This window comes from Canis aureus, chromosome 2, assembly GCF_053574225.1.
Source record: "Canis aureus isolate CA01 chromosome 2, VMU_Caureus_v.1.0, whole genome shotgun sequence".
Classification (NCBI taxonomy): domain Eukaryota; kingdom Metazoa; phylum Chordata; class Mammalia; order Carnivora; family Canidae; genus Canis; species Canis aureus.
In genome coordinates this window covers 89,979,149-90,004,629 of record NC_135612.1, presented here as the reverse complement: position 1 = coordinate 90,004,629, position 25,481 = coordinate 89,979,149, and the positions used below count along the sequence as shown (strand labels likewise).

The following is a 25,481-nucleotide window of genomic DNA, read 5'->3' as shown; positions in this document are numbered from 1 at the left end:
CATAAAATTTCAGACTCTCTGCTGAATACTGTGCTGAGCACTAAGGGAATAAGAAAGGAGTAAGTGAAGATCTAAGTCTGGGAGGGCCTACGTGATTACCAAGACTAACATTTTGTATTTACACATAAAGATCCTTTGTACAAGAATATATTCTCAAAAAAAAAAAAAATATATATATATATATATTCTCATTAGAGAAAATCTTGAGGTTGAACATAGAAATGCACTTTCATATAGGAGAAAGTGTTCACAAATGAAGTACGGTAGATAAGTTTGCGTTGTTTCAGAGTAGGAATCGATCACGGTCATGACATATACATGTCTCCATAAGTAATTAGCACATAATCTATTATTTATTTTAAAATAACTTAATTTCATTGGTTCCACATATTGCTCCATTACCAGGCATCCATATCGATACTGTTTCGCCAGCAGCAGTTCTGAATAAAAATACTAAGATGATATATTTCTTCAGTTGTGTTATGCAGGGTAACATTTGGAGAAAAGGGTCCAAACTTAGAGCCACCCGTTTCATCATTCAATGAAAACTCTCTTTTGTGTGGAATCATAAGAAAATCAACGCGTGTCTCCTGCACGTGAATCACTTTTGAAACATGTGTGATCCCTACAGTCACATTTCAGTGCGTTATGTCCTCGAAAGATTTTAGCCGTGTAAAGTCCGCGTAGATTTTGAGGGTGGGAAAGGGGTCATTTGAAAGCAAATCCCTTTGAGAAGTGAAACCTGTCAGTTCAGACACCAGGATACATGTTAATGGTGTTGGAAAAAAAAAACCCTCTCGTTCCACTTGAGTCCAGACGAGCGCTGCGGCTGTCAGAGAACGGGAACCAAGCAATGCAGCGCTTTCGGGTCCTGCACAAGCCGGGGGGCTTCTCATGCAACTTCCATCTCTTGGATTCGTTCTTCCGTCATTGGGCGGCGAAGCTGGGGAGGGAAGGAAGCGAGCGTGTGGAGGTCTGTGCTGCGCCCCCTTGGCAGGTGCCCCCGAGCCCCCGGCGCCGCGCTGACCGCGGCCTCCAGCTCCGCACGCGGCCCCACGCGCGCTCGGCGCCCGGACTCCGAACCGCCTGAGCTGGCGGCCAGTGTCTAGACTTGGGAGGCCCCGCTGTGGCCCCGGCACCCCCCCGGCCCCCCTCGGCCTCCCGGCTCCCGCCGCAGGGCCTCTCCCGCTGTCCTCCCCGCGCTGGCACAGCCCCGCCCTGGGGTGGCCCTCTTCGCCCTCTCTCCTCCCGGCCAGACTCCCCCGAAGGGAGGGAGGAAGAAACTCTCCCCTTAGTCTTACTACGCTAAGTCTTCATGACGTGCGTACTCCCCTCCGCAGTGGGGCTGTCGGCTATTTTAAGGCAGGTTTCCGACCAGTCCGGGTTGCCATCAAACTGAGAGCCGTTTAGGAAACACTAGACGACTGAATGGGGGGGGGGGGAGTGGTGGTGGTGGGAGTGGGGATGGTGGTAGGGGTGGTAGTAGGAGAAATAGCTCATGGGTAGTGGTGGATGGTGGGGATGATGGTGGTGGTGGTGGTGGTGGGGGTGATGGGGGTGGTGGTGGGGATGCTGGTGGGGATGGTGGTGGTAGTGGTGGTGGTAGTAGTGGTAGTGTGGGGTCAGGGTCGGGGTGGGGGTGGTAGGAGAAACAGCCGTGTTAATACAGCAGACGAGGCCTGTGTTGGGGGAAAGTGGGAGCAACTTGAACCAGGCAAGAATCAGGCTCATTTTCACCGGCTGCCCTGACGCCCCATCCTCCGGGCCCAGCGCCGAGAAGCCACGATCACGAGCCACAGCAGTGGCACACGGCAGGATATGGGCCCCCGACGTAAAGCTGTCAGAAGGGGGTGAGCTTTTCATGAACCACTGCGGCCTGGCGCTGTGCCCGATCCGGGGCGAGTACCAGCCGCGGGGGCCTCCCGCGCCCTCCCACGCCTCGCAGCCCCTCAGCGCCCGGGGCCCCGGGAGAGCGTGATGAGCAGGACTCCTCTGTTCCAGGACCCGACAAAACCGCTTCTGAGCCACTGCTGTGAAATTTCAGCAGGAGACTTCCAGGGTGCGTCCATCTGTCATGCCCCCAGCTGCACACGGGGCCCTGGAAGGAACTGTGGCCGCCCCGTTTTCAGTGACTGTTGACGGTCTCGTGCTAATTCCTCAAGGGGTGTCCTGAAGACCCGCATAAAGCAGCATGTGAATAGCCAAAACTATTATGGCTTAAGACCTAACTCTGCCATAAATATTTGATAAAGCCGAATGCATAGTAATATGTTAAAGCATAACGTCTCTTTCTCGTCTTGCTTATGATACAGGACGCTCTTTATGCCGTCTCCACCAGGCAGGTGCTCTCTCTAGGATTATAGAGCATAATCAGTGAATTTTCATTATCTAAAATGTCTAACTTTTTTTTTTTTTTTTTATCCTACAGCACTCTCAACAATAACAACATTACTAGACTTTCTGTGGCAAGTTTCAACCATATGCCTAAACTTAGGACTTTGTAAGTATATGGGACTTATATACTTTATACTTAGGACTATATTTATAAAGGTCAATTTAATCAATTAAGGCTTCCCCTAACGTACTATTTTTAGTAAACAAAGAACAGGATCGCGAGTTCGTTATGAGATGAAAACACCACTTTTTTAAAAAGTGCTACATACATGATATTGGAGTAAATGAACTATTATTCTGAAAACCTGAACGCTTCCCTTTAAATGATATGCATGATGGGAATTTGGGGAGGAGGGACGTTTACTTTGAGCTATTGTTGGAGGTCACATTTCATTAAGAAATGTAAGGCTCCTTGATTGGCTGTCAGAAATGATAAATGGTAAATCTTTATGATTTTATTACTGTACAGCCAGCAGACCTAATAAAGCTAAACTGGCTCTCCTACATTCTTTGTAATGTAAAATTACAACATCACCCTTTTAGTCCTTCTGTAACTAAGGTCGTGGCAACATTTATATTTAGAAATACCTTTCCAGGAGGTAAACATTAAAATGTTTTAGGTGAATATACACCTGATCTCAAACTCTTTGCTACAGCTAATGTGTATTTTTTTTCCTCTCGGGGGAAAACTTAATCCTTAAAGCCCAGGGTGGGGACAGTTCGTTAAAGCATTTTCAGAGATAAATCTCATTTGAACTGGGTTTGGGATCACCTTGACCTCGAAACTACGTTACATACAACATGCGGGAAATGGTGGGAAACATAAGCGAAGCATTGAATTTCTTGATAAAAAAAAATAATAATGTGTTTTTCAGTAGATTATGTGTGTATATATTAACTGGGTTTTCAAAATAATTTTCAGTTTACAATGGTTTATCACTGGAAATCTATGACATTGCAGTTTTCTCTTGAATGAAATCATTTGAATTGCCAGTTTTTTAATGAAGTAGGTGATACGATTCTAAATGCCCCCCCCTTTTTTTTTGATCACTAAAATATGGTGATCTATGTATGATACAATACGTCATTACTGTTTCCTTGGAATTTGATTTAACAAAATAGAGGAGTTCTGAAAGTATGCAGATATAGCTAACATCATATCTGCATTAATGTTAGTTATGAACTGACTAGCTTTCATCAAAAATAGGAGCATGGCTATTAAAAATTTCATTTTCTAAAAAAAAAAAAAGAAGAAGAAGAAGAATTTCGTTTTCTTGGAGTGCCTAAATCTGACCAAATGAACATACCAATTCACTCAGACTATTTGGTGAAGGTAGTTTCTTAATCATGAACTTCAGCTAATTTTTTAAAAAAGCAAAGTGAGCGAGCTGTTACGTGGCAAAGAAATGAGACTGCAGAAACATCGATCATCTGCATTTTTGATGGTGTGCCTTATTTCCATATAGAAATCCATTGTAGTTCGTCTTGCTAACCAGGTTTTTAAAGTTTTGTGTTCTTTTCTCATTTCAAATTCGCTCACACCTTATTGAGTCATTGTAACGTGCTTGGTTTATGGTTTGGTTTATGAAAATATTTCTAGAACGATGAGGTGGAGCGTGCGGTGTGGCTTCCAAAGGATGCCACTCTGACTTCCAAGCAAACTGAGCTGGAGGTCACCCAGCTTTCGCAAAATGTAGCTTTTTGTCCTGCGGCACGCCGTCTAAGTTTTGATGCAAGACCGTCTGTTCCATACCTACAGGCTCAAGGAGAATGTAAAGCAGTCGTCTAACTTGAAATTCCCTTGCTTTGGTTGTTTCATTATTCTATATTATCACTGCTACTTAAAAATTCCATTTTTATGGTCCAATTATCTTTCTGGACTGAGTTCCATGTTTTAATATCCATTACTGTTATTGGGTTAGAATTGAACACATCAGCTAAAAAGGACTAAAATGGTATTACTGTGTCACGGATGATTCTGGAAATGATGCTTTGATTTATAGCTTAGGATGTCCTTTTCTTTAGTTTGAGAAAACATAAAAGCCAATTTGAAGTCATTTACCTAATTTAGTGGATACATTTGTCTGATATTTTATTAATGGAAAAGTGCTATTTGCCACTTGGAATGGATCCATGCTCTGGTGTGGATCCCTGCCAACACAGAGAGGGGGGCTCACTTAATTCCTTCACTCCCGGCCGTTTATGTCTTTTCATTTCAGTTCCTGCTCTTTGAGGATGGGGTCCCAAGAGCCAAAAGCAGCTAATCCCTTTTTCTGCTATTAAACAAAAAGAAGGAAATCAGAATAGGGACGTGAAAGAAGTGTTTTAGATTGAATTATTATTCTCTCTTATTCAGCAAAAAAACAGGAGTGACCTGCTAAAAAGATTTTGCAAGCACTTCCTACAGAAACTAACAACGGCAGGGCGAACTGATAATTCCTCCTGGGAGCCCCGACTTTTACTAACGTGCCCCCGCCCATTCCCTGCCCCTTACCTCCCCATTCCCCCAGCCAGCCCCGTTGGCTGTCAGTGTACTGGGACCGCAGAGCCATTTGCCTTGGACAAATCTGTTTCTCTCTGCCCTTTTGAGCGAACACAGGAAAACCATTTTTATGGTTGGGCTCAAGCTCCTGCGAGTTTGCTTAGCTCAGAGGTAAAGGAAGAGAAACGTGATTCTGTGGCTGTAAACGAGTTCAGTTTTTAGAAAACTCATTCGATCGGGACTTCCTAAGTCTTGTCTACGAGCATGTTAAGTAGTAAAGTTATGTATTATTGGTCCATTTTTCAGTTTTGAAAGTAACTATTTACTGTTGTTGTTTTTTTTTTTTTTTTTTTTTTTTTGCTTTCAATTTGTCTTTTTCTTCTCCAGTCGGCTGCATTCAAACAATCTGTATTGCGACTGCCACCTGGCCTGGCTTTCCGACTGGCTGCGCCAAAGGCCCCGGGTTGGTCTCTACACTCAGTGTATGGGCCCATCCCACCTGAGGGGTCATAACGTAGCCGAGGTTCAAAAACGCGAATTTGTCTGCAGTGGTAAGGGAGAAAGAACCTTTCTGTTGTCCTATTATCTTATGCTACTTTGTCGGTGAGCTGCGAAGAATGCATGCTTTAAAAGTTTCCGTGTTGCTCACTTACATGTGCAATTGCGCACTCATCATCCCTTGGAAATCCTCGGTTTTAGCGATGCTGATAATAGGTTCTAAGACGTTTGTGCATGATTGGCAATTACAGGTTCCTTGTCCTGATGTTATGATGAAAGATTTCTCAATTTTCACTCCTGTAGATATATGGGAAACGCCTAGATTTTAGTTCTGTTCGCTACTTATTTTCCCGTTAGGTAATAATTTATATCTACGTTTTTGCCAACAATTGGAAATATGGTTAATGCTGGGTCCCTGCTGGGACGTTTAAAAAAGTAGCCCAACAATAGTTGCAGAGTGACAAAGCACTTTTCACGAATACTAGTGGTTCACTTCTACTTCTAAGAGATGAATGACTAGCTTTAGTGATGAAAATCTGGAAACAAAAACAAGGTGCGGACTATGTAAAATATTAGTAAGTCACATTCACTTAGTGCTTTCTATATGTTTGAGTGCCAATCTAGGTATTTCATATATATTTCTTCAATTATATATATACTTCAATTTTATATATATATATATATATATACACACACACTATTATACTTGTAATATATATATATTTCTATATATATATACTTCATTTTACCTCCCTCATGACAACTCTAGTGAAATGTAATATCTTTATATTAGAGATACAAATGCAGAAAAAGAAAAAAAAATAAATGCAGAAAAAGAATACTAAGTAGCCTGGTGCAGGATCACATAGCTGAGTCCAAGGACCTCAAGCTAGGCAGTCTGATTACCGACTCATATATATTGATATTTATGCTTGTATTTATTTATAAAATGACTTGTCAATAGTATCTGATACACATTAACCCGTATCTTATTTTATAAATAGAGGGCTGGTTCTGCTTCAGAAGTATCTGTTCAAAATACAATAATACAAAATTTCTAAATAATATATAATGCCTCACAAACAGTTCCTTCGAGGAGGAACAGAAAGTATTAGCATAGGATTTGGATTTATTGTTATCTTTTAGAACTTTCTGTGTATTTTTCCACACTTTTTATAACCCAGACAAAAGTTTCTTAAAATGTCATGGAATGTTCTCGTTAGGCCTGATTGCTTTTTAAAAAAATTAAATAATGAAATGACTAACCGTTCGTTACTAACCACTTTTTTCTCTCTTCGCTTTTCCCTTCCTGTTTTCTAGATGAGGAAGAAGGCAAGTTCACGTTTCTTTTTTAGACTGAGATTTATTATTATTATTATTTTGTAAACTCTGAGAGCTTGTTCAGAGGGCTTGGGTTAGTAGGGAGCCTGCAGCCTCTCCCTGGGGCACACGACCGCTCAGGCCCTCCCGCTGCAGATCAGAGAAGGTCGGCCCTGCCCTGCTAGCAGATGTGTGCAGATGCCCATTCACACAACACGGCCGACATTCTGTTGCTCATCATTCCAACAGTGAACTCGCATTTCAAAACTGTTTTGTTTCCAAATACTGAGTAGTGAAAATACACGTCTGCAGGTAACCACTCACGCTAAAAGCTGTAGGCCACGCGATGCCAAATGAGAGAACTATCTAGATTAACAATTATGGAATGGCATGTTACCACTTCTTACAATAACTTCAGAGGAAGTGCAGGCCTTCTCAAGACATCAAACTTGATGAGATTTAATTTTCCACACATTTACCGATGCATGATTACTTATTGAGAATCAACACTTACATCTTCTAAGAGGAAAATGTTACTGTTTTCCTTTCTTTTTTTTTTTTTTTTTGAAGGAAAGTAAGTTATGCCACCTGACTTTAATAAAGACCAAACTTTATTTAAGCTTAACAGAAATGAAATGTAGGTTAGTCTGAAACTGCTGCTTTTTTTTTTTTTTTTTTTTTTTTTAACTCAGAATAGTTTGTAATCAAATTCCAGTTTCAGGTCTGAGTTTAGCCTTTCTCAACAATTATTTCAAGTCTGAAAAATTATCATTTTCATAATTCTAAGAATCTCATTTGCTTTATCTGAGTGTTGACCCAGAGCCATAAATGCATGCTTCCTAAAATATATCTTAGAAAAATGGAAGACTGATTTTATGCTCAGGTATTTAGAGAAATTTATTTCTGTTAAATATCATGCTTTGTTGTTTGAGATTAAGCTCATGTGTTTCACAATTAGCAATTGCAGGAGGGTAAATACCATTGCTGTTTGTTTCTCTTGCAGGCCACCAGTCCTTCATGGCTCCTTCTTGCAGCGTCCTGCATTGTCCAGCCGCTTGTACCTGTAGCAACAATATCGTAGACTGTCGTGGGAAAGGTCTCACTGAGATCCCCACGAACCTGCCAGAGACCATCACAGAAATGTAGGTGCCCTGAAATTTCCTCTCATCTCTCCACCTCCACAGTGACCCAAACCATGACTTCCTCTAGAGATTCTGGGTTTATTGAAGGCAAATGGGATCGATTACTTTAGACAAATACTCCTTTCAGAGTTCTGTTGGGCCTGGCTCTGATTCAGGAGACATCTCGTTGGAGGGGCCAGGATTTCTCTTTCTTTAATGTAGATAGATTGCAAAGGAATGCATTTGAAGGATACATAGTATTCCCTTTGCTTGGGAAGGTCTTATTAGGTTAATCGGGAAAAGTAAGCAGTTGTTCATAGTCTGACCATTTGGGTCTGTAGATCTGCTCCTCCTGCCCATGTCTAGCTTGCAGTGAGGAAGCAATAGAAGGATCAAACTGGGGGAATAAATCATAGAAACAGTGTAACTAGATGATGTTCTCCCTCCTCAAGAGCTCATGTCTTAAAATGCAGTTTCACTATTTTGTTTGCACTTCTGTATGGTCTATCACAAAATATTAAAAAAAAAAAAGGATAAAATCATCAAGTCAGCATATATAAGATTTTTTAATTACTGAGCATTTTAACTTATAGGAGCCTATCTCTATCAAAAGTAAAATCGTCTTGACAAAGTATTTCTATTTTGTATGCAGCTGCTGTGTGCATTTGTTCTGCCAAATAGAAGTCCTGTGGGTAAAACAAGGTCATGTAAGATGTAAAATGAACTGCTTTTTCGCACCTTGAGAAGGAAGCAGTAGGGAAAAATCTCAGTATCCATTAACTGAGACAACACCTCTTAACCGCTGAGCCTATCACGGTGTTGTTTTAAAGGCCAATTCTTAACGAACAAATAAACAGTTTAGGGCATTTTAGGTTGAAATGATAAAAGTAAGACTAACTTCATAGAAGTTTACGTAGTAGGCACAAAATTATTTTTCAAAACTATTAATGTTTTGTCTGTTAGCCGCTTTCATTTGCTTTATGTAAGACTAACTTTAATTCACAAGATCCACTAATGATATTTAAAGTATCTAATGAGTGCTTAAAAGTATGTTTAGAGCTTTGCAGCGTAAGACGTGATCATCTATAAAGACTCTGGAATCTGTGGAGGTTTGACACAGACATGAAATAACGTGTGCTCATAATATTATTGTCATTGGAATTTTAATTTTGCTCATAGAAGGCATTTATAAGTATTTTTTTAGCTGACCTTTGGGAAAAGGATAATAAATGGTTTTGGAAGGGGCAAATGACATCTCAGCAAAGAGAAGTCTCAGGAACGAAGGACAAAGGTGGTGGTGGTGAGCGTCCCGTTTTAGAGATTGTACAGTTGAGCCTAATTAGTATAATAGGAGCATGTTGGCACGTCATGGAAAATAATGCCTCAGAAAAACATCTCCATATAATCTTCAAGCTGCAGATTAGGGAAGGACTTTTATTTTAGTTAGAAGATGTAATATAGGATGAACTAGATAGTAGAAAGACATAGTAAGTTTTCATATGGGAGACTGGTATATTCATCTATCCAGGCAAGAGCATTTTTTAAGTAAACACTTACTATAGAAATGGCAGCAGGGATTGTCCAGAGATCTTCCATCAAGTGACTCGCAAACCTGACATGGAAATTAAAAGCTATGAAATTAGGTACAAATTAATACATGTCGTAAGAGAGGAACAAAGGAAGTTCTAGGTAGTTACACAGAGGCAGAAAGTGGAGGTCCAGTGACAGTGGCTCATGAAAGGCAGCAACCTACATAGTTAGAACCATTCACTATCTGTGAGATCATAGCAAGGTATTTATCTTCTGTGAGACTGTCCCCTTGTCTGAAACTAAGGGTTGTTCTTAATTTGAAGTGAAATAACACACGTAGAGCTTTTTGTGTTTAGTATAGAGTAGTATCCCAGTCAGCAATACTTCAGTCATTGAAGCCTTCATATAAGAAGTGACATCTGAGGTAGGCCTTGAAGGATGGGTAGTGAACAGAAATGCAAAAACGAGGAAAGAGGCTTTCAAAATGAACAGGACATTGTAAGCATAGGCAGTAAGAATGGAAATGCAAGACACAACCAAACAGGAGCTCAGGGTGGCATTTGGAGCCCATGGGGGCGCAGGAAAATAAAGCTGGAAAGGTGGGTCAGAACGAATTCATGGAGGGCCTTGATACTAGAAGGACCTAAATCTTTATTTGGAATGCATCTGAATATAGGACTTTTAGTCTGAATCTTCAGAATCCGTCAGGTTAATCTGACAGCTGTGTGTTTAGCAAAGGACAGACCGCCAGGCATGAAGCCTCCTTGGACAGCTCTCATGTTGATTAAGGGGAGATGTCCTAAGAGCAGGCGCAAAGTAGCTGTAGGAATGACGATGTGGAAGTGGGTACGGTCGTTAATATAGGAGCAGAATTCATGGGATCGGGCATTTGGTGAGATGAGGGACTAAAGGAGAAAAATGAACCAAAGATGGTGCCAGAATTTCAAGTATGAGGGATAGAGGAATGGTGGTTGTGTCATTGTATATAAGAAGCTGAAGGGCAGGGCAAAAACTGGAAAGGAAGATGATGGTAAACAAAATTTGTGAAACCCTGAAGTGCCAACTGGATGTTTGGAGGTGCTAAAATACAAACTATAAGGATTTGGTGCCAGACCAGGACTTGAGGCAAAGATTTTAAGATAAAAGCTGATGGCTTAATCCACGGAATGGTCAATGAGAGCAATAGAAGAGAACCAAGTAAGAACAGCAGAGGGCCAGAATAGATCAGAGAGAAAGGGGCTTAGCTTGGCTAAGAAAGGGTTTTTTGTTTTTGTTGTTTTGTTTTGTTTTAAAAGACAGTTGTCTCTGTGAAGGACAGACGTGGACTGATTTGAAGATGCAGAAAGCTGCAGTCATTAGGAAGTCAGAGACAGTGGGGTTAGAGAGAGAGAGATGAGAGTGTGAGAATTAGTGGGAGCGTGATGGTCCTGGACATGGGAGTGGGTGGATCCAGTCCTGGTTATGGGAAAGAACAAAACACCGCCGTGGGCTGACAAAAGAACAGTGAGCTGTAGATACAACAGAGCGAAAGCAATGTGAGACATTTAAAGTTGTTTATCTCATGTAGTCTATTTTTTTACAACAGAGCATTTCTTCTATTTTGTATGCTCTATAGATTTTGTATTATCGTGAAATTTAGTAACATAAAAGTTATACTGAATAATATGTCCCATCGGCTCTGCCCGTATTGAGGAGGTGGTGTATCAGATAAAGCTACAATAAATTAAATTTATAAGTAGAGATGACAACATATGTGAAGCTCTAGGTGAATTTCACTTCTCTGATTATTACATTATCAGCTTTATCAGTAGAGCATCTGGTAATAAATCATATTGATCTTCAACTCCAACAAAATACCCCATTACCATTCATTATACTGGCATAACTTAGCAGCTTAGTAACTCATTTCTTTTATTACTCTTTTATTTTTATTAGTATAAAGAACATCAGTAAGATTCATAAGATGTGGAAGTAAAGCTATACAACATCTTCTTTTTTTTCATTTTTATAGATTTCAGTTTTTTAATACACGATGAGCTGAAATTTATAAGCTCCCTCCATATTTTTCAAATAATTTTTATTCTGGATTTTACCGTAAATTATAAGTAGAATTTCTTTCCCGCAGTTTGTCAGACATTTCATTTAACTTCTGTATGTGCTTTGCCTTTTTATTCCTGCAACTGCCTCATATAATTCTAACAAAAAGAAAGTATGTATGTGCTACAAGTAGGAGTGATCTACTGCCTGTGATTCTAGGTAGAAAAGCTTGACTCATCCTTTTCTTTCTTCTGCGTTGTGCTTACAACTGTAATTTCACACTTCTGGTATTCTCTCAAACACTTATTTGTTAAGTGAGATGGGAAGTGTTCTTTTAAAGTCGCAGCTGGAATAATTTGTAGAAGGAGGACTAGAAAGAGACCAGCATTTATCTAACAGCGTTGGGTGCTATACACACATTATATCCTGTGATCTTCTCATTGGCTTTTGATGGGGGTATTGATGGAAATTAAATAGAGTAGAAAACTAATGCAGGAGAACACATGCCAGATAAATGTTAGTGGATTTCTCCACGAGGCCTCATCATCCTAACGGCCTGACGACGATCCAGAATCTGTCATCCCATCTGTAGGCTAGGAATCTTATTTTGACTGCACCTAACTATTACATTTTGTTTTGTTTGTTTTTATATATATATATATATATATACATATATATATATATATATATGTATTATATATATTGTGTGGATTCATTTAAACATCTGTCATCCCTACTGAAGTAGAAGCTCTGTGAAGGCAGAGGCAGGAACTGGTTCTGTTCTGATCATCACTGAATGCCCAGCAACAAATCAAATACGTGGCACCTAATAGCCACTTGATAAATATAAAATAAATATTTATTGGGTGAATGTATAATGTAAGCGTTCACAGCAAATTTATCCCCAAAAGGAGCTAGAGGTGCCTCGCTGGCTCAGTCAGTGGAGCATCTGACTCTCGATCTTAGGGCCGTGAATTCAAGTCCCATGTTGGGCATAGAGCCTATGTAAAATAAAAATAAAAATAAGATATTTAAAAAAATAATTAAAAGGAGCTATATTAAACAAAACTGAAAAATAAAAACTGAAGGAATGCCCCACAGACTCCCTGTAGAAAAAAAAAAAAAAGAGGGCTTTTTAAGCATACAGTAAGAGTTGATTAACATTAAGGATAGTTAATGGAAAGGGCTAAAAATGGGGCTACGGTACTTAAAATTAATTCATTAAATTTGCCTGCTCCCCATACTGACTTGGATTCCACTCTCTGCAGGTGTCTGAAAGCTCCTTTTTCTCTCTTCTAGGCTGACCCAGTCAGTATCTAATAGGTAACCTCCTTCTCTAGATACGTTCATTGATCCAGCCATCCTACAGATGAGTCGTAGAGGTCTTCTATCTCTAAGGCCATGTTTCTTCTATAATGAAGCCTGTAGACGTTTACCTCAAATCCCTCAAAGACTGACTTCAGTCCGCTGGGGTCTTTTTATTTGGTGTTGTTTTTTAATGAGGCCAAAAATGTTAAGAAATTGTATTTAAGGTGTTTCAATTGTGAAATGGCTAAACTAGCCTCAATCTGAGATGTATTTGATTCCAGAGCTCATGCTCTTTCATTGATCTAGCTGCAAAAGAGAGGTAAACATGACGCGGGCTTATGGGGACGTTGTAGAAGAGAGAATTAAAAAAAATCAGAAGACTGACACTCGGAAAAACAGGGCAAGAGAAGCTTTGAGAGACTTCCACAAGAAGAGAACATAGAGGGAGCATAAAGACAGGTGTTAAGGTATAATAACTTGACCAAGAATGAGCGCTGTTTCATGTTGCTTCCTACGGGCAACTACTGGAGTGTCGTCTCTCCTATTCTCTGTCAAGTATTCTCAGACCTCCCTGGATCTTACCTGCATAGAACTTGTCATGGTGTAATTTCGTATTTAGATTAATGTCAGGCTCTCCTGAATCGACTGCAAACTGAGGGCAGGACTGTGTCTGTGTTCCTCACCACGTCCACGCCGACGCTTAGTGTAGTGGGGACCAGGAGAAGGACAGTGTTGGAGACAAGGACAGGCTTGCGAGAGCCGCCAAGCCTCCATTCTTCATAGTAAATAGAAAATCTGACAAAGGTATGTGGACTGATAAAGAGGGACAAATAGAAAGTGTAATAGCAAAAGATAAAGTAACTTTAAAAGAATCTGTTGCCTTCACCCCACCCCCGCTGAGATCTTCCCAGCACTTTGCTGCTTTGAACTCTGCTGGATAAAACCTGCTTTTCATACAGATGGAATGCCTGAGGCAAGTCTTACATGATCTGGCCCATGGCAGCAGAATTATTATTAGTAAATTGATTCTCTATATATCAAATCCTCGGAATTAATTTCTTAAGTCATGTTTGAGATATAAAATTTTGAATACGATATGATGGATCGTTATAAAGTAGACATTTAGTTCTCTTCAATCTCGTTATGGATTTTCTGTGGCATATCACCTGTTCAAACCATTATGCACAAGCTCCATAAATCATGGAAAACAGAACATAGATTGTAACAATTTAGTACATCTTGCTTACTCCAATGTCCTACTGCCTTCACTCTTGGTTGCCTTGTTTAGGGCTCAGAAACTGGAAATCAAGACATTCTTTTATTTGTTCAAAGAAGGGCAGGGAGAGGTTCAAATTATGGGATGGGAGAAAAGATGGTAGCAAAGTTGTCAGCCCAGGCTTCTGAGGGATGATTCAGTGTTTTCCGAGATGGACTGGAAATTCAGAGAAGCAATAAAAAAAAAAAAAAAAAGAAATTCAGAGAAGCTATGATACATTTTTTGGGATGTGCTAATCAAATAGGTAAAATGGAAAAGAAGCTCATTATTGTGTAGACTACTGGTCTGCTTTTACTCTGCTAGCAATAAAGAAGGTTCTTTCAAAGAGATTCACAATGTGGGGTTTGGGAGTACTTTTGCTTCTTTGGATTCCTCTGGATCACTTACATGCATAAAGAAGTGAAAGAAAAGATGACTCTTAAACGTTTTATTTTATTACAATCTACATTTATGATGCTGAATACAACTTAAAATGCTTGTTTCTCCTCCATTTCTGTTTAGACAAACACTCTTCCCATATACATTTAACCTTTTTGCAGGCTATTTCCGTATTTGCTCCTTCCAAATTTTTGAATCCTTAATTTTAATAAATACTACTTGCCAAATTGATCCCCATACTGTATGCCCAAGTCATCTGATTTTCTATAGGTAAGGATACCAAAGTTCGGTTTGATTAACACGTTTTTAAATTGCCCATTCTATACTAGATTATTAAGAGAGTTATGAAATCAAGTGTGAATGTTTAATTATTTATCATACACTTAGTAATGTCTCAGCTGTAGGACAGCTATCAAGTTGCATAATTGGATGATTTTCTTCTCATATGCCATGATTTTGAAAGTAAATTTTTTAAAATAAATGGAGCATGCAGTTTGACTAATTTTTATAACAGGTAAATTACCTTGACTTCACTATCTAGACAGCATTAACTAAATAAAGCAAATGATAACCATTTTTAATGTAATTTGATATGGAAGAAAGAAATAGTCTGTAATTGGAGTTTGCCTTGCTAAATAAAAAGTAGGTTGATAATTTCAAAGGGACATTGTTTTCACTGCAGAAGCATTTAATTGTTTCACTTTGAAAGTGTTTAAAAATTTAGAGATATGTCCAACTTAAGGATTATTAAGTGCAAGGATAAGTAGGTAGAATCAAGAAAATATTTTAAGAGTGAAAATACTTCAGTTGATAGTTTTACTGGAGCACTGATTAGCATTTTGCAGTTTTACACTCCTGATATTTTTACTTCAGATCCACTCACAGAATTAATTAGCTAGCATGTAGCATGACTTTTGGCTTTGAATTTTATATTTTTTACAATTTTGTGCTTTGCAGGCTGAGATGACAGCACTCTGATATTCTATGTCTAGTAGAAATATTTATGACCTAGTGCTTTAAAAAAAAAAGGATCTTGCATCATAGTTAAGGCCTTTTTTATGATAAAGAAGCTTGCTTCAGACCTGCTCAAACAGAACACAGGAAGCTGCATAGTCTCTAACGTTAGCAAAAAACTTTTAATTCTTTTGTAACGTGGAAAATAATTTTTTGATTTTTTAATTTGGTAATTGTGTAATTTTTACACAAACCTAATTTCAAATATGGAGCTATCACTTTACCTATCTACTTTGATGTAGAGAATTAGAACTAAATTTACATATTTGGTTCTGAGATTCTTCCAATAGCGGAAATAGCAGAAATTTCATACGTATCCCCCCAAGTCTCATAAAAAAACCTAGATTTTTTTCTATCAAGTAATTTTGACTAGAAACGTCATCAGATAAACAATCCTAGGATCAAAATAAAGCCATCATCAAAATATGTACATAAGTCAACAATTGAGTTCTGATTATGTGCTAACATAGTTACAGTTAGGAAAACAGAATAATAGGATTTCTTTCTGACCATATATTTTATGGGAGGAGTAGTCATTTGGTATAAAAGAAGATGTTCATGCAAACTTTGTTCATTCTTATTTTTACTTCCTCAAGTTTCTGGATTATATCTTCTGTAATTTTCATTTTATGACTCTATCATTAATTAAGCACCCAGAAAAAACCTTTCTTTGTAATTTAGCTTCATACAGAATGCAGAGAGCCAGTTCATTGTTCGGTATACAAAACAAAGATCCCTATCAAGTTCTGTCGGAACAAACATTTCATGTTCTGGGTTATCAGTAGCCATGCTTCCTGTAATCCCTCCAGCAGCTCTGAGAGCTCCACCGCAAAATAGTGTTAAGATAAATGGTGCAAAACTGATTTGTAGATTCGACTGTACTTGTAGTTCCATAGACCATTTTTCAGTTCACTAATAATATTGGAGTGCACTCATATTTATTTTGGCTGAATTTTCAATTTCATATGTGTATCTTGAACAATCTTTAATTGCTATTGGATGAAATAGTGAAATGGTTATCTTTGAAAAGCTACATATATCCATTGGATGCAGTTTTTATTAAGAATCTGTATTCATGATAAGAATATTATTACCTGTTTCTCTCAACTTCTCCCCCACCCCAATTTTATTGAGGAATAATTGATAAATGCAATTGTATATATCTAAAATACACAATGTGATGCCTTGATAAATGTGTGTATTGTGGAGTGATTGTCAAGATCAAGATAATTAATGCATCCATCACCTCACATAGTCAACATAGTCAACTCTTTGTGTGTGTGGTGAGAACACCAAAGATCTACTCTTAGTGTTATATTATTAACTATAGTCACCATGCTGTGCATTAGAGCCTCAGAACTCACTCCTTTATAACTGAAAATTTGTAGCCTTTGACCTACATCTTCCCATTTTCCCATCCCCACAGCCCCTGGCAACTACCATTCTGTTCTCTGTTTCAATGAAATCAGCATTTTTTTTTTTTAAAGATTCCACTTACAAGTGGTAGCTTACAATATTTGTCTTTCTCTGACTTACTTCACTTAGCATAATGTCTTCCAGGTTCATCTGTGCTGCAAATGACAAGATGTTTTTTCTTTCTGTGGCTGAATAATGTGTGCGTGTGTGTGTCACATTTTCTTTATCCATTAATCTGTCAAAGGACATTGAGGTTGTCCCCATATATTGGCTACTGTGCATAAAGCTGCAATGAACATGAGGGTACAGACATATCAAGATACTCTTCATTTTTTTTAGATGTACACCCAAGAGTGAGATTTCTAGGCCGTGTGGTAGTTCTGTTTTTAATCTTTTGAGGAACTTACATACTTTTTTCCAAAAGGGCTGCACCAGGGGCAGCCCCCGTAGCCCAGGGCGTGATCCTGGAGACCCAGGATCGAATCCCACATCGGGCTCCCTGCATGGGGCCTGCTTCTCCCTCTGCCTGTGTCTCTGCCTCTCTCTCTCTCTCTCTGTCTCTCATGAATAAATAAATAAAATATTTTAAAAAAAGGGGCTGCACCAGTACACACTCCCACCAACAGTCCACATCTTTGCCAACCTTTGGTACTCTTGTCTTTTTGGTTATAACCATCATAAAAGTGAGAGGTGATAGCTTATTGTGGTTTTGATTTGCATTTCCCTGATGACTAGTCACGTTGAGTACCTTTTCATGTATGTATTGGCCATTTGTATGTCTCCTTTGGCAAAATGTCTGTTTAAGTCCTCTGGTTATTTTAAATTGGATTATTTGCTTTTTTTGCTACTGATTTTTATTAGTTCTGTATATATTTTGGATATTAATACCTTATCAAATATATGATTTGAGAATAGTTTCTCCCTTCTATCAGTTGCCCTTTCAATTTATTTTCTTTTTTTTTCATTTTTTTCAATTTATTTTCTTACCTATTTTTATTTGTACCTCATTTCACAAAAGCTACATATGTGACGTATATGTATGTATATACTCGTACTTTATGTGTTTTTGTTGAGATGTGTGATCATTTAAGCAAAAAGCTATAATGGCTTTCTTAAGAGAAAGACATAGAAGACTGAATCAAAATTTTATAATATTAGTTGAGTGAAAATATTACGGTAGAATTTATAAATAATTGGCAAAAATACGGTAAAATTTATAAATAAATTTAAAAAGAATTTATTTATTTATTTATAAATAAATTTTAAAAAATACTAAAACAACTAGAGTGGAGATTAAGGTGGTAAGAAAAGAAAGAAACTCCAACTGGTTTCTCAAAAAAAAAAAAAAAAAAAAAAAGTCCAAGGAGTCTCATGAGTATTATTGCAACAGAAGAAGAACAAGTGGGAAAATAGCATATTTTTATGTACTACATACTCAACAAATATTTTTGAGGGCCTACTTTGCCTCAGGCCTTATAGACAAAAGGACACACTCCCCGCCTTCACGATGTTTACAGTACAGAGAATCAAAACCACACAGAGAATATTTTAAAACTGTGTGATAAGTTATAAAATGCACACAGGCAATACAGAGAAAGGAATACCTTGGCTTGCCTGGGAGAATCAAAGAATCTCCAGGTATGAGGATGTAGGTGTCTTGCAGGCAGAGAAATTGAGGGCTTTACAGACAGAGGGAAAAAGCATGTGCAAAGTCCCAGAAAAGTTCGAGGTAGTATGTGTTTGAGAAATTAAAGCAATTTTTGATTGCTAGACCATGAAGTGAAAGCCTGATCTTGAAGAATCACCTCTCCTAATAACAATAGTGTACAAGGAAGCGTTCTGAGACAGGTAGTAGACTAGGTATGCTTAGATATGATATGATTAGATATGCTAGAAAAATCACCCTAAGACCGAAGGGAGAATGGTTTGGAGGGAAAGAGTACTCTAGGAATGTGAAAGCAACAGTCTATAGGGCGTGTGCATGGTGAAGGCGGGCGTAGCAGTGGATAAGGATGGAAGGCCATCCCAAGAAGTGACCCTAGTGCTGTTGTGGTTACTTCCCTAAAATCTACAGAAAAGAAAATGGAGACCTATCGGAGGTACAATAAGACCTGTGTAGACTTTAACATAAAAATGAAGACAGCTGGTGCATAGTCAACATATTCTTTATTATCTGATGGATCACCAGCATGTGTTTTGGGGGGATTAAGCTATAGATTTATGGCTCTGTAATCATCTGGAAAGATTAAGTTGAAAATTCATACAGTTCAAATACTACTAGTGGCCACAGTGTTACCTAAATTCAAGGGAAAAGATGATGGATAATTTGGACGATAAATCGGTGCAAGGGGAGAAGGCCAATTGTGATCTACTCATTGAGTAATGCTGTTAAACAAGCGATGTGGAAAGACAATTTGCATAATGTTTCTAAAACTAAAATTATTACCAAATGGACAACGTAGCTCAGTGCCTGACTCAGAATCAGTGTCCAAAAGGCTTTCATCGTTAATGAAAAACAATGCAGCAGAACATTGAGTTATTTTTCTTTCTTGAATTGCTAAAGAAAAATTATGAAAGCTTAATGTTATTGACATTATGAATCTATACTCTGTCCCCCTGAAATCAGGGAGCCATGTGCCTATGCCAATCTTCCCGTCTAAATCTAAACCATGTGATTGTGAGTTTTGAGTGTATCTTTGCATTTGAATATATATCCGTGTGAATACACCCATGAGAACGTTAACGTTCATTTAGGTCACTGTCAGAATACGAAGTCAGTGAGAACACATACCCTTGGACACACGTACACACACACACATCTTTGTCTTGCATTAAACGCTTAAAGGCCAAAAGGAAGAAGAGTTCTTTCTACTCTGAAAGTATCAGTTGAATTTATCCTCAGGGGCATGTACCCTAGAACGACATCACAAAAAAATAAATAAATAAATAAGATTAAGGCAACAGACAATATTCAGGGACAAGTCATCCCATGGCGGGGATGACTGATAATCCATTAGAATGGCCACCGTCCTAAGGCTAGATGCATAATATGTCCCTCTAGAGGCAAATAGTCACTCCACTACTGAAGATATTAATTAAATTTACAAAGTACTAAAGAGACTACAATTATATAACAGAAATTGTGTTTCACTCAAATATTTTTTCATCATTTTGTATAGATGTATGGAGGACTTCAAGGCATACGTTTACTGCTAAAGTTAGTAATAGTCCAGAAATATCAAGTACTTACTTTAGAATTATTATGTAATAGGCAAGAGAATCCCTAATGTCAAAGGAATAGAGCTGCTTCCTCCTTTTCAAATGTTGAATTGGCGTTACCTATGATGAGAATATTTGGCTGCACTGAGCAGGCCAAGATTCAGAAGCTAGGGTCATTCCAACCCCCCACCCCCACCCCCATTAAATCTACATTCTAGTCTCTGGCAGCTGTTTTTGCCATTTATGTTAAAAGCAGATGGGGAAAATGCAAAGAACTGTCAGTTTTATTGCCATGTATAATCAACATCTGGGCTGTATGTTACAGACACGATCAATCCAAACTCATACTTCACTGATGTTGTAAAACCTTTTTGAGTTCCTAAGACAGTTTTCAGATTTGAGAAAATGCTCTATATTTTAATCATGTTGATCATGGAAATTACAACATTCTATGTTTTTTTCAGCCTCTCTGTGAAGGATCTATGCGTGTACGTGTTTAATACATAATTGCTGGGTTGTCTACAAAGCTGTACTGCTAATTAGTTTAAAAATGCGTTTTGTGATCCTATATATTTATTTCATACTAGAGATCAAATCATGTATCAGATTCATTTCTGTATATAATCTGTGTGCGTGAAACTATTATGTGTTAAAAATGTTTTATTATCTAGTGCTGCTTATTATATGTGTGATTGCAAATATACACATGTGTATCCCCATATTTTAATTCTTTCACCATTTTTCATGCAAGAAAAAAAGCATTTTTCTACATCTCATCATTTTTACAAAAATATATTTTATAGTAAGTTTTATTTTCATTTTCTGGAAAGAGAAACTGAGACAGAGAAGCAAATTAATTTTTGCAGGGTCCACAGAGTTTTATCAGTGGTTGTAAAGCTCATACTTTTAATCACTAAACCATACATGTTTATCTTTTAGTCACTAAGCCATACATATTTATCTTTATGTACACACATATATAAAACATAATACCTCTTGGAGAGAGCTGTTTCAGCTTTGGCATGTGGATGTTATTTTGTATGGTTGGTCAACATAATTTAGCTTGAAAAATATTGAAAATAATTCCTGAGAATTGAAAAACCAGCGAGCTGGAAGTGTCATTTAAAATAAATTGATATTATTATCTCATAAATGGCTTCAGAACTAGTTAGAGTTTTTTTAATTCCCAAGTTGTACTGAGTTATATACTCACTCTACTGTTCTAAGATCTCCTCGTGAATAACCATCATAGAGTGTTTTATGTCACAGAGCTCAGGTATACATGCATGTCATTTCCATGTTCTAAGGGCCTATACAGTAATAGAGCGATTTCTTGATAATTTTCCATTTTCTACAGTGTTTAAAATAGGCATCAGAAAGTGGTATATATTGGTTGCAGCTCATCCCTAGGAACTCTGTAAGTGTGACGACATACATGATTTTTTTTAAAGCAATAATTAAAGAACAAGGGAAAAAGGTGTATGTGAGTGAGGAGAGGAAGGCTTTTATTGATTAAACATACTTTACTTCTGAATTTTTTGATGGTGCAGTTAGAAAATTGTCTCCATTTTCTTATCTCATGGAATTTCTAACTAAAATTGCCTTGTGATTTTGATGAAGTAGTAACAGCAGGTTGCTTTTATATAAACTATACACACACACACAGAGTGATAAAATGTTTTGGAATTGTCCACGTACATTCTGTGGAGCTACTCACACATGAAAAAGACTTCCATATAGTATATATGGTTGATAGAATTTTCCTCCTCCCGTATTCAGCTTTCTAAATATATTTTTGCTTTGAAATTCAATATATTGAATCTTATTTTTATGAAGGACTAACATTTGGAAGGCTCTTAATCATGGTGGGTTTTATCTGCAGCATGCAAATATATCTTAGCCATGACACTATCTGTTTTTGTAAACCTGGAATGTTTTTAATTAGATTTTTCATGGAACAATGGATTCAAATTTGCACTCTATAAAATTCAGCAGATTTTATGCTATTAAAATAGAAGATTACAGGATAGCAAAAATAGAAAAGGTACATTTCATTTGTTTATTTTTTTTAACCTTCACCTGAATGCTATATTTCCTTATTTTTTATAATCTGATTGAAATACTTTCCCCTCTTTTCTGTAGGAGTGTGAACACCATTTGAGATGTGCGTTGCTTGTAGTTTTAAAAATATATTCTAAAGTTCTCATAATGAGAAGTAGGATCCCAGACATCTGAAAGTTTAGAGGGAAGTACACATTAGTTTATTGTTTGCTCACTAAAGAGGAGAAAATGGACATTTTGAAACATCTTAAAATTTATTGGTTGACATCTGTCAGTGGTAGAATGTTTTCTTGCTTGAGAATCTGTTTGAATGAAGGAGGCAATTACATTTTGCCTTAATGGACTGCTGGTGCTGTGCCGTAAAAACCAATTAGCTGCTGAGTCAGTGTAAATAACCGTATAAGCTCTGTTTCAAATTTTTTTTTTTTTTTGGAACAAAGGTTGGAAGCAAATAGATAAATAAAGAAAAGCAACCAAATCCATTTTACATGTCATTGTTCAGCTTTCTGTTGCATATGTTGTAAATGAAATGGTTTGCAGTGTGAAGGTTAAGTCACGGTACATTGCAAGAAGGAATGACACATGCAACATCACTGTATTACGTTGGAATTGTTATTTTTGCATGTAATACTTAACACTATTTCATCATGAATTCTCCTTGTTTTAGAACTTTCTATGCATGCATTTTCTAAAAAACATATAGCCTCACATATATCTTTGGTTTGCTTTAGTAGGAATATTTATCAATGACATGAATTGTAGATTAGACACATGAATTTAGTTGTCATACTAAAATATATTTCCGTTCCGTTAGAACAATTAGTGATCATAAGTGTTCTAGATTCAAATACTTTAAAATAATAAAAGAACTTTAAAATATCTAAGGAAGTTCTTCAGTTATATTACATGATAGCATTAGTTTGACCACATTCGTGAATTAATGTTATTGATATTTCAGTGCTGAATATATCATGTTTTAAAAACTTATACTGAACAAATCAATCAGAAGTGTAACTGCAAATTAGACATTTATCAATAAAACTTCCATGAGGGTATAAACATGCTTGCTTCCGATCACCACTGAACTCCATTCATATAGTATGTTTTGCACAGGTAAAGTACAGAGGGTGAATGAATGAATGATTACTGGTTTTCTATTTCAAGAAATTTAAATGATATTTATGAAAATTAATCATATGACCTAGTTTCACATTACTGTTGCTTTGAAGGAAATATACTGGACAAAAATAATTTGAATTTTTTTCTCATCATAGCTTTATAGTTTGTTTTTTTTTGTGCTTTCATAGTATTTTGAGCAAAGTTATAAGAAAAGAAAATGATGTTTCATTGCCCTAGATGCGAAGAAAGTCCTCCAGTCAATAGTGTTGTGTCTATAGCTTGCTTTCACTGTATTTTCATTGATTACATTTTAAACTTCTTAAAATCTAACTGCAAGAATGGATCACAGAAAAAAAAAAAAAAGGTGTCTCTAAACCATCAATTTATGACATTCTAATCGATAGTGTAACAGTGAAATGATTTAAACACCCTTTGTTATATTTAGAGCTTTTGAAAAAAATACCCTTTCTCAAGACCTAGATAAATAATCCAGATGCCAAATCCATATTTTCTTCGTACGATTTATTTTTTGTCTTCTGGGGCAAATCTGCCCCTGAGGAGCCAACAAACCGGGTAGAGGAGCAATATGTGAAAAATGACTAGAATACAGTGAGAGAGCAGAGGCGCAGACGAAAGGATGCCCTTGGGTATAGAGAGAAAGATCCAAGTAACCATACCTGAGAGATATAGTAAGGCTTCAGTTGTCTTAAAATAACTAAATGATATTATTCATAATAATGTAAAATTACTACTAACCAAATGGGCTAATAATTGAAAAGGATTAAAGAACTGTGGTCCATTTTGATAATTGGATGTTATAACGACATTAAAAATAACATCTTCCAAAATATCTAATGGTGTTAGGAAAACGTGATACGATATTTGATATAAGGCATAACAACTCACAATTTTCTATACAGTAAGATTTCCATTATATATAAAATAAATATACATACCAGAAACAAAACAAAAAACCTAAAACTCACTCATCTGAGTGGTGCATTACAAGCAGATGGAATTTTCTTCTTTACGTATTTTGTAAATAAACTTTATCTTAAATGTAAACAAAATAATTTCTGCTTCCTGGAGGGACCGAATCATACTAGTGTTGCCGATTATGGAAAAAGGATTTTTACCTTTTGTGTGAGAAAGGAAAGGATAGTAACTTGGGAGAATTAACTGGATTTAGAGGATCAAGAGGTCAATCTAGAAATTAAGAGACAAGTAGAGAACCAGAGGCAGACAATGCCACATCCCAGGAAGAAGTGTTGTTCCCAACAGTCAAAAGGCCACAGTGTGTTGGGAACCCATTGCCTGTGGAGATGAGGTCAGAGTGACCCCTGAGGCTGTTGAAGAAAAGCCTGGAACTGGGAGGAGAAGGACTTTGGAATTAGATAAGACCAAAATGTAGGCATTGCTGCTTAACCTTCTGGGGATATTTTGTTTGCTTCGATTCAGTGTTCATTGCATGTTGGCTTCACCTACATGTTCAAGTATTACTAACATTCAGCAAAAATGAACCAATGTATATGACGCAGTATACTCTATAGATGGATATTGTATTTGTACATAAATATATAAATATGCCAATATAAATACATGCATTTATATATAAATACATATATTCATCTATATACATTTATATATGTATTTATTTGTATTTATATATTTTGTATATTATATAAATATGTATTTATATATATCTACATATTTGCATATATTTTTTTTTAAATCCAGACAGATAAATGAAGCTCATGCCAGGTCTTTAAATAGAGGGATTCATATGAGGACTGAATTAAGCAATTGTGAAGGTGACACAGAATAGAAAGCTGTGTCTATCTGCAGGGCCACAAAGATGTAGGAGGAAACTGGTGTTATACAAAGTCAAGAGGTAGCCCCGCAGGAGCTAACTTTCAGAAGAAAATGGGACCCCTGCTGGGTACGTCCCCCAAGGCCAAGGAGGGGAGGACATCCTGGCTTCTTGGCTCATCCTCCCTTTAGTCTCCGGCAGTGCCTCCCCTTATTGGCCAAACTCCACCAAAGCAAGAGTGAGCCTGGGATATATGGTCCCCAGGAGTCAGCCTCCAGGATTCAAAGAGAAGAGGATGAAAAATGTTTATTACGATGTTCCCATGGATAGACATGAAGTTGAGAGGCAACATTTTTTGATGGATAAAATATTTACCAAGACACTTAATGAAATCTGTGTGGGTTTTTTTGTGTCTTTCATAACAAAATGATAAAAAAATGTGTTTTTGTCCAATAACAGAACCAGAGAGTAGAATTATTTTCATCTCTGATTTCAATG

The 25,481-nt window shown here is 37.4% G+C and overlaps 1 protein-coding gene across 5 annotated transcripts in view; it reads left to right on the top strand.

Moving 5' to 3' along the window:
- The window catches only part of SLIT2 (slit guidance ligand 2), a 347,237-nt gene that overhangs the window by 223,604 nt on the left and 98,152 nt on the right, over nucleotides 1-25,481 (top strand). For all 5 annotated transcript variants that reach the window (XM_077881285.1, XM_077881294.1, XM_077881275.1 and 2 more), the window contains 3 exons: nucleotides 2,429-2,500; nucleotides 5,264-5,427; nucleotides 7,698-7,836. In XM_077881285.1, the coding sequence (XP_077737411.1) occupies nucleotides 2,429-2,500; nucleotides 5,264-5,427; nucleotides 7,698-7,836 (375 nt within the window). The remainder of the gene's footprint in view (nucleotides 1-2,428; nucleotides 2,501-5,263; nucleotides 5,428-7,697; nucleotides 7,837-25,481) is intronic.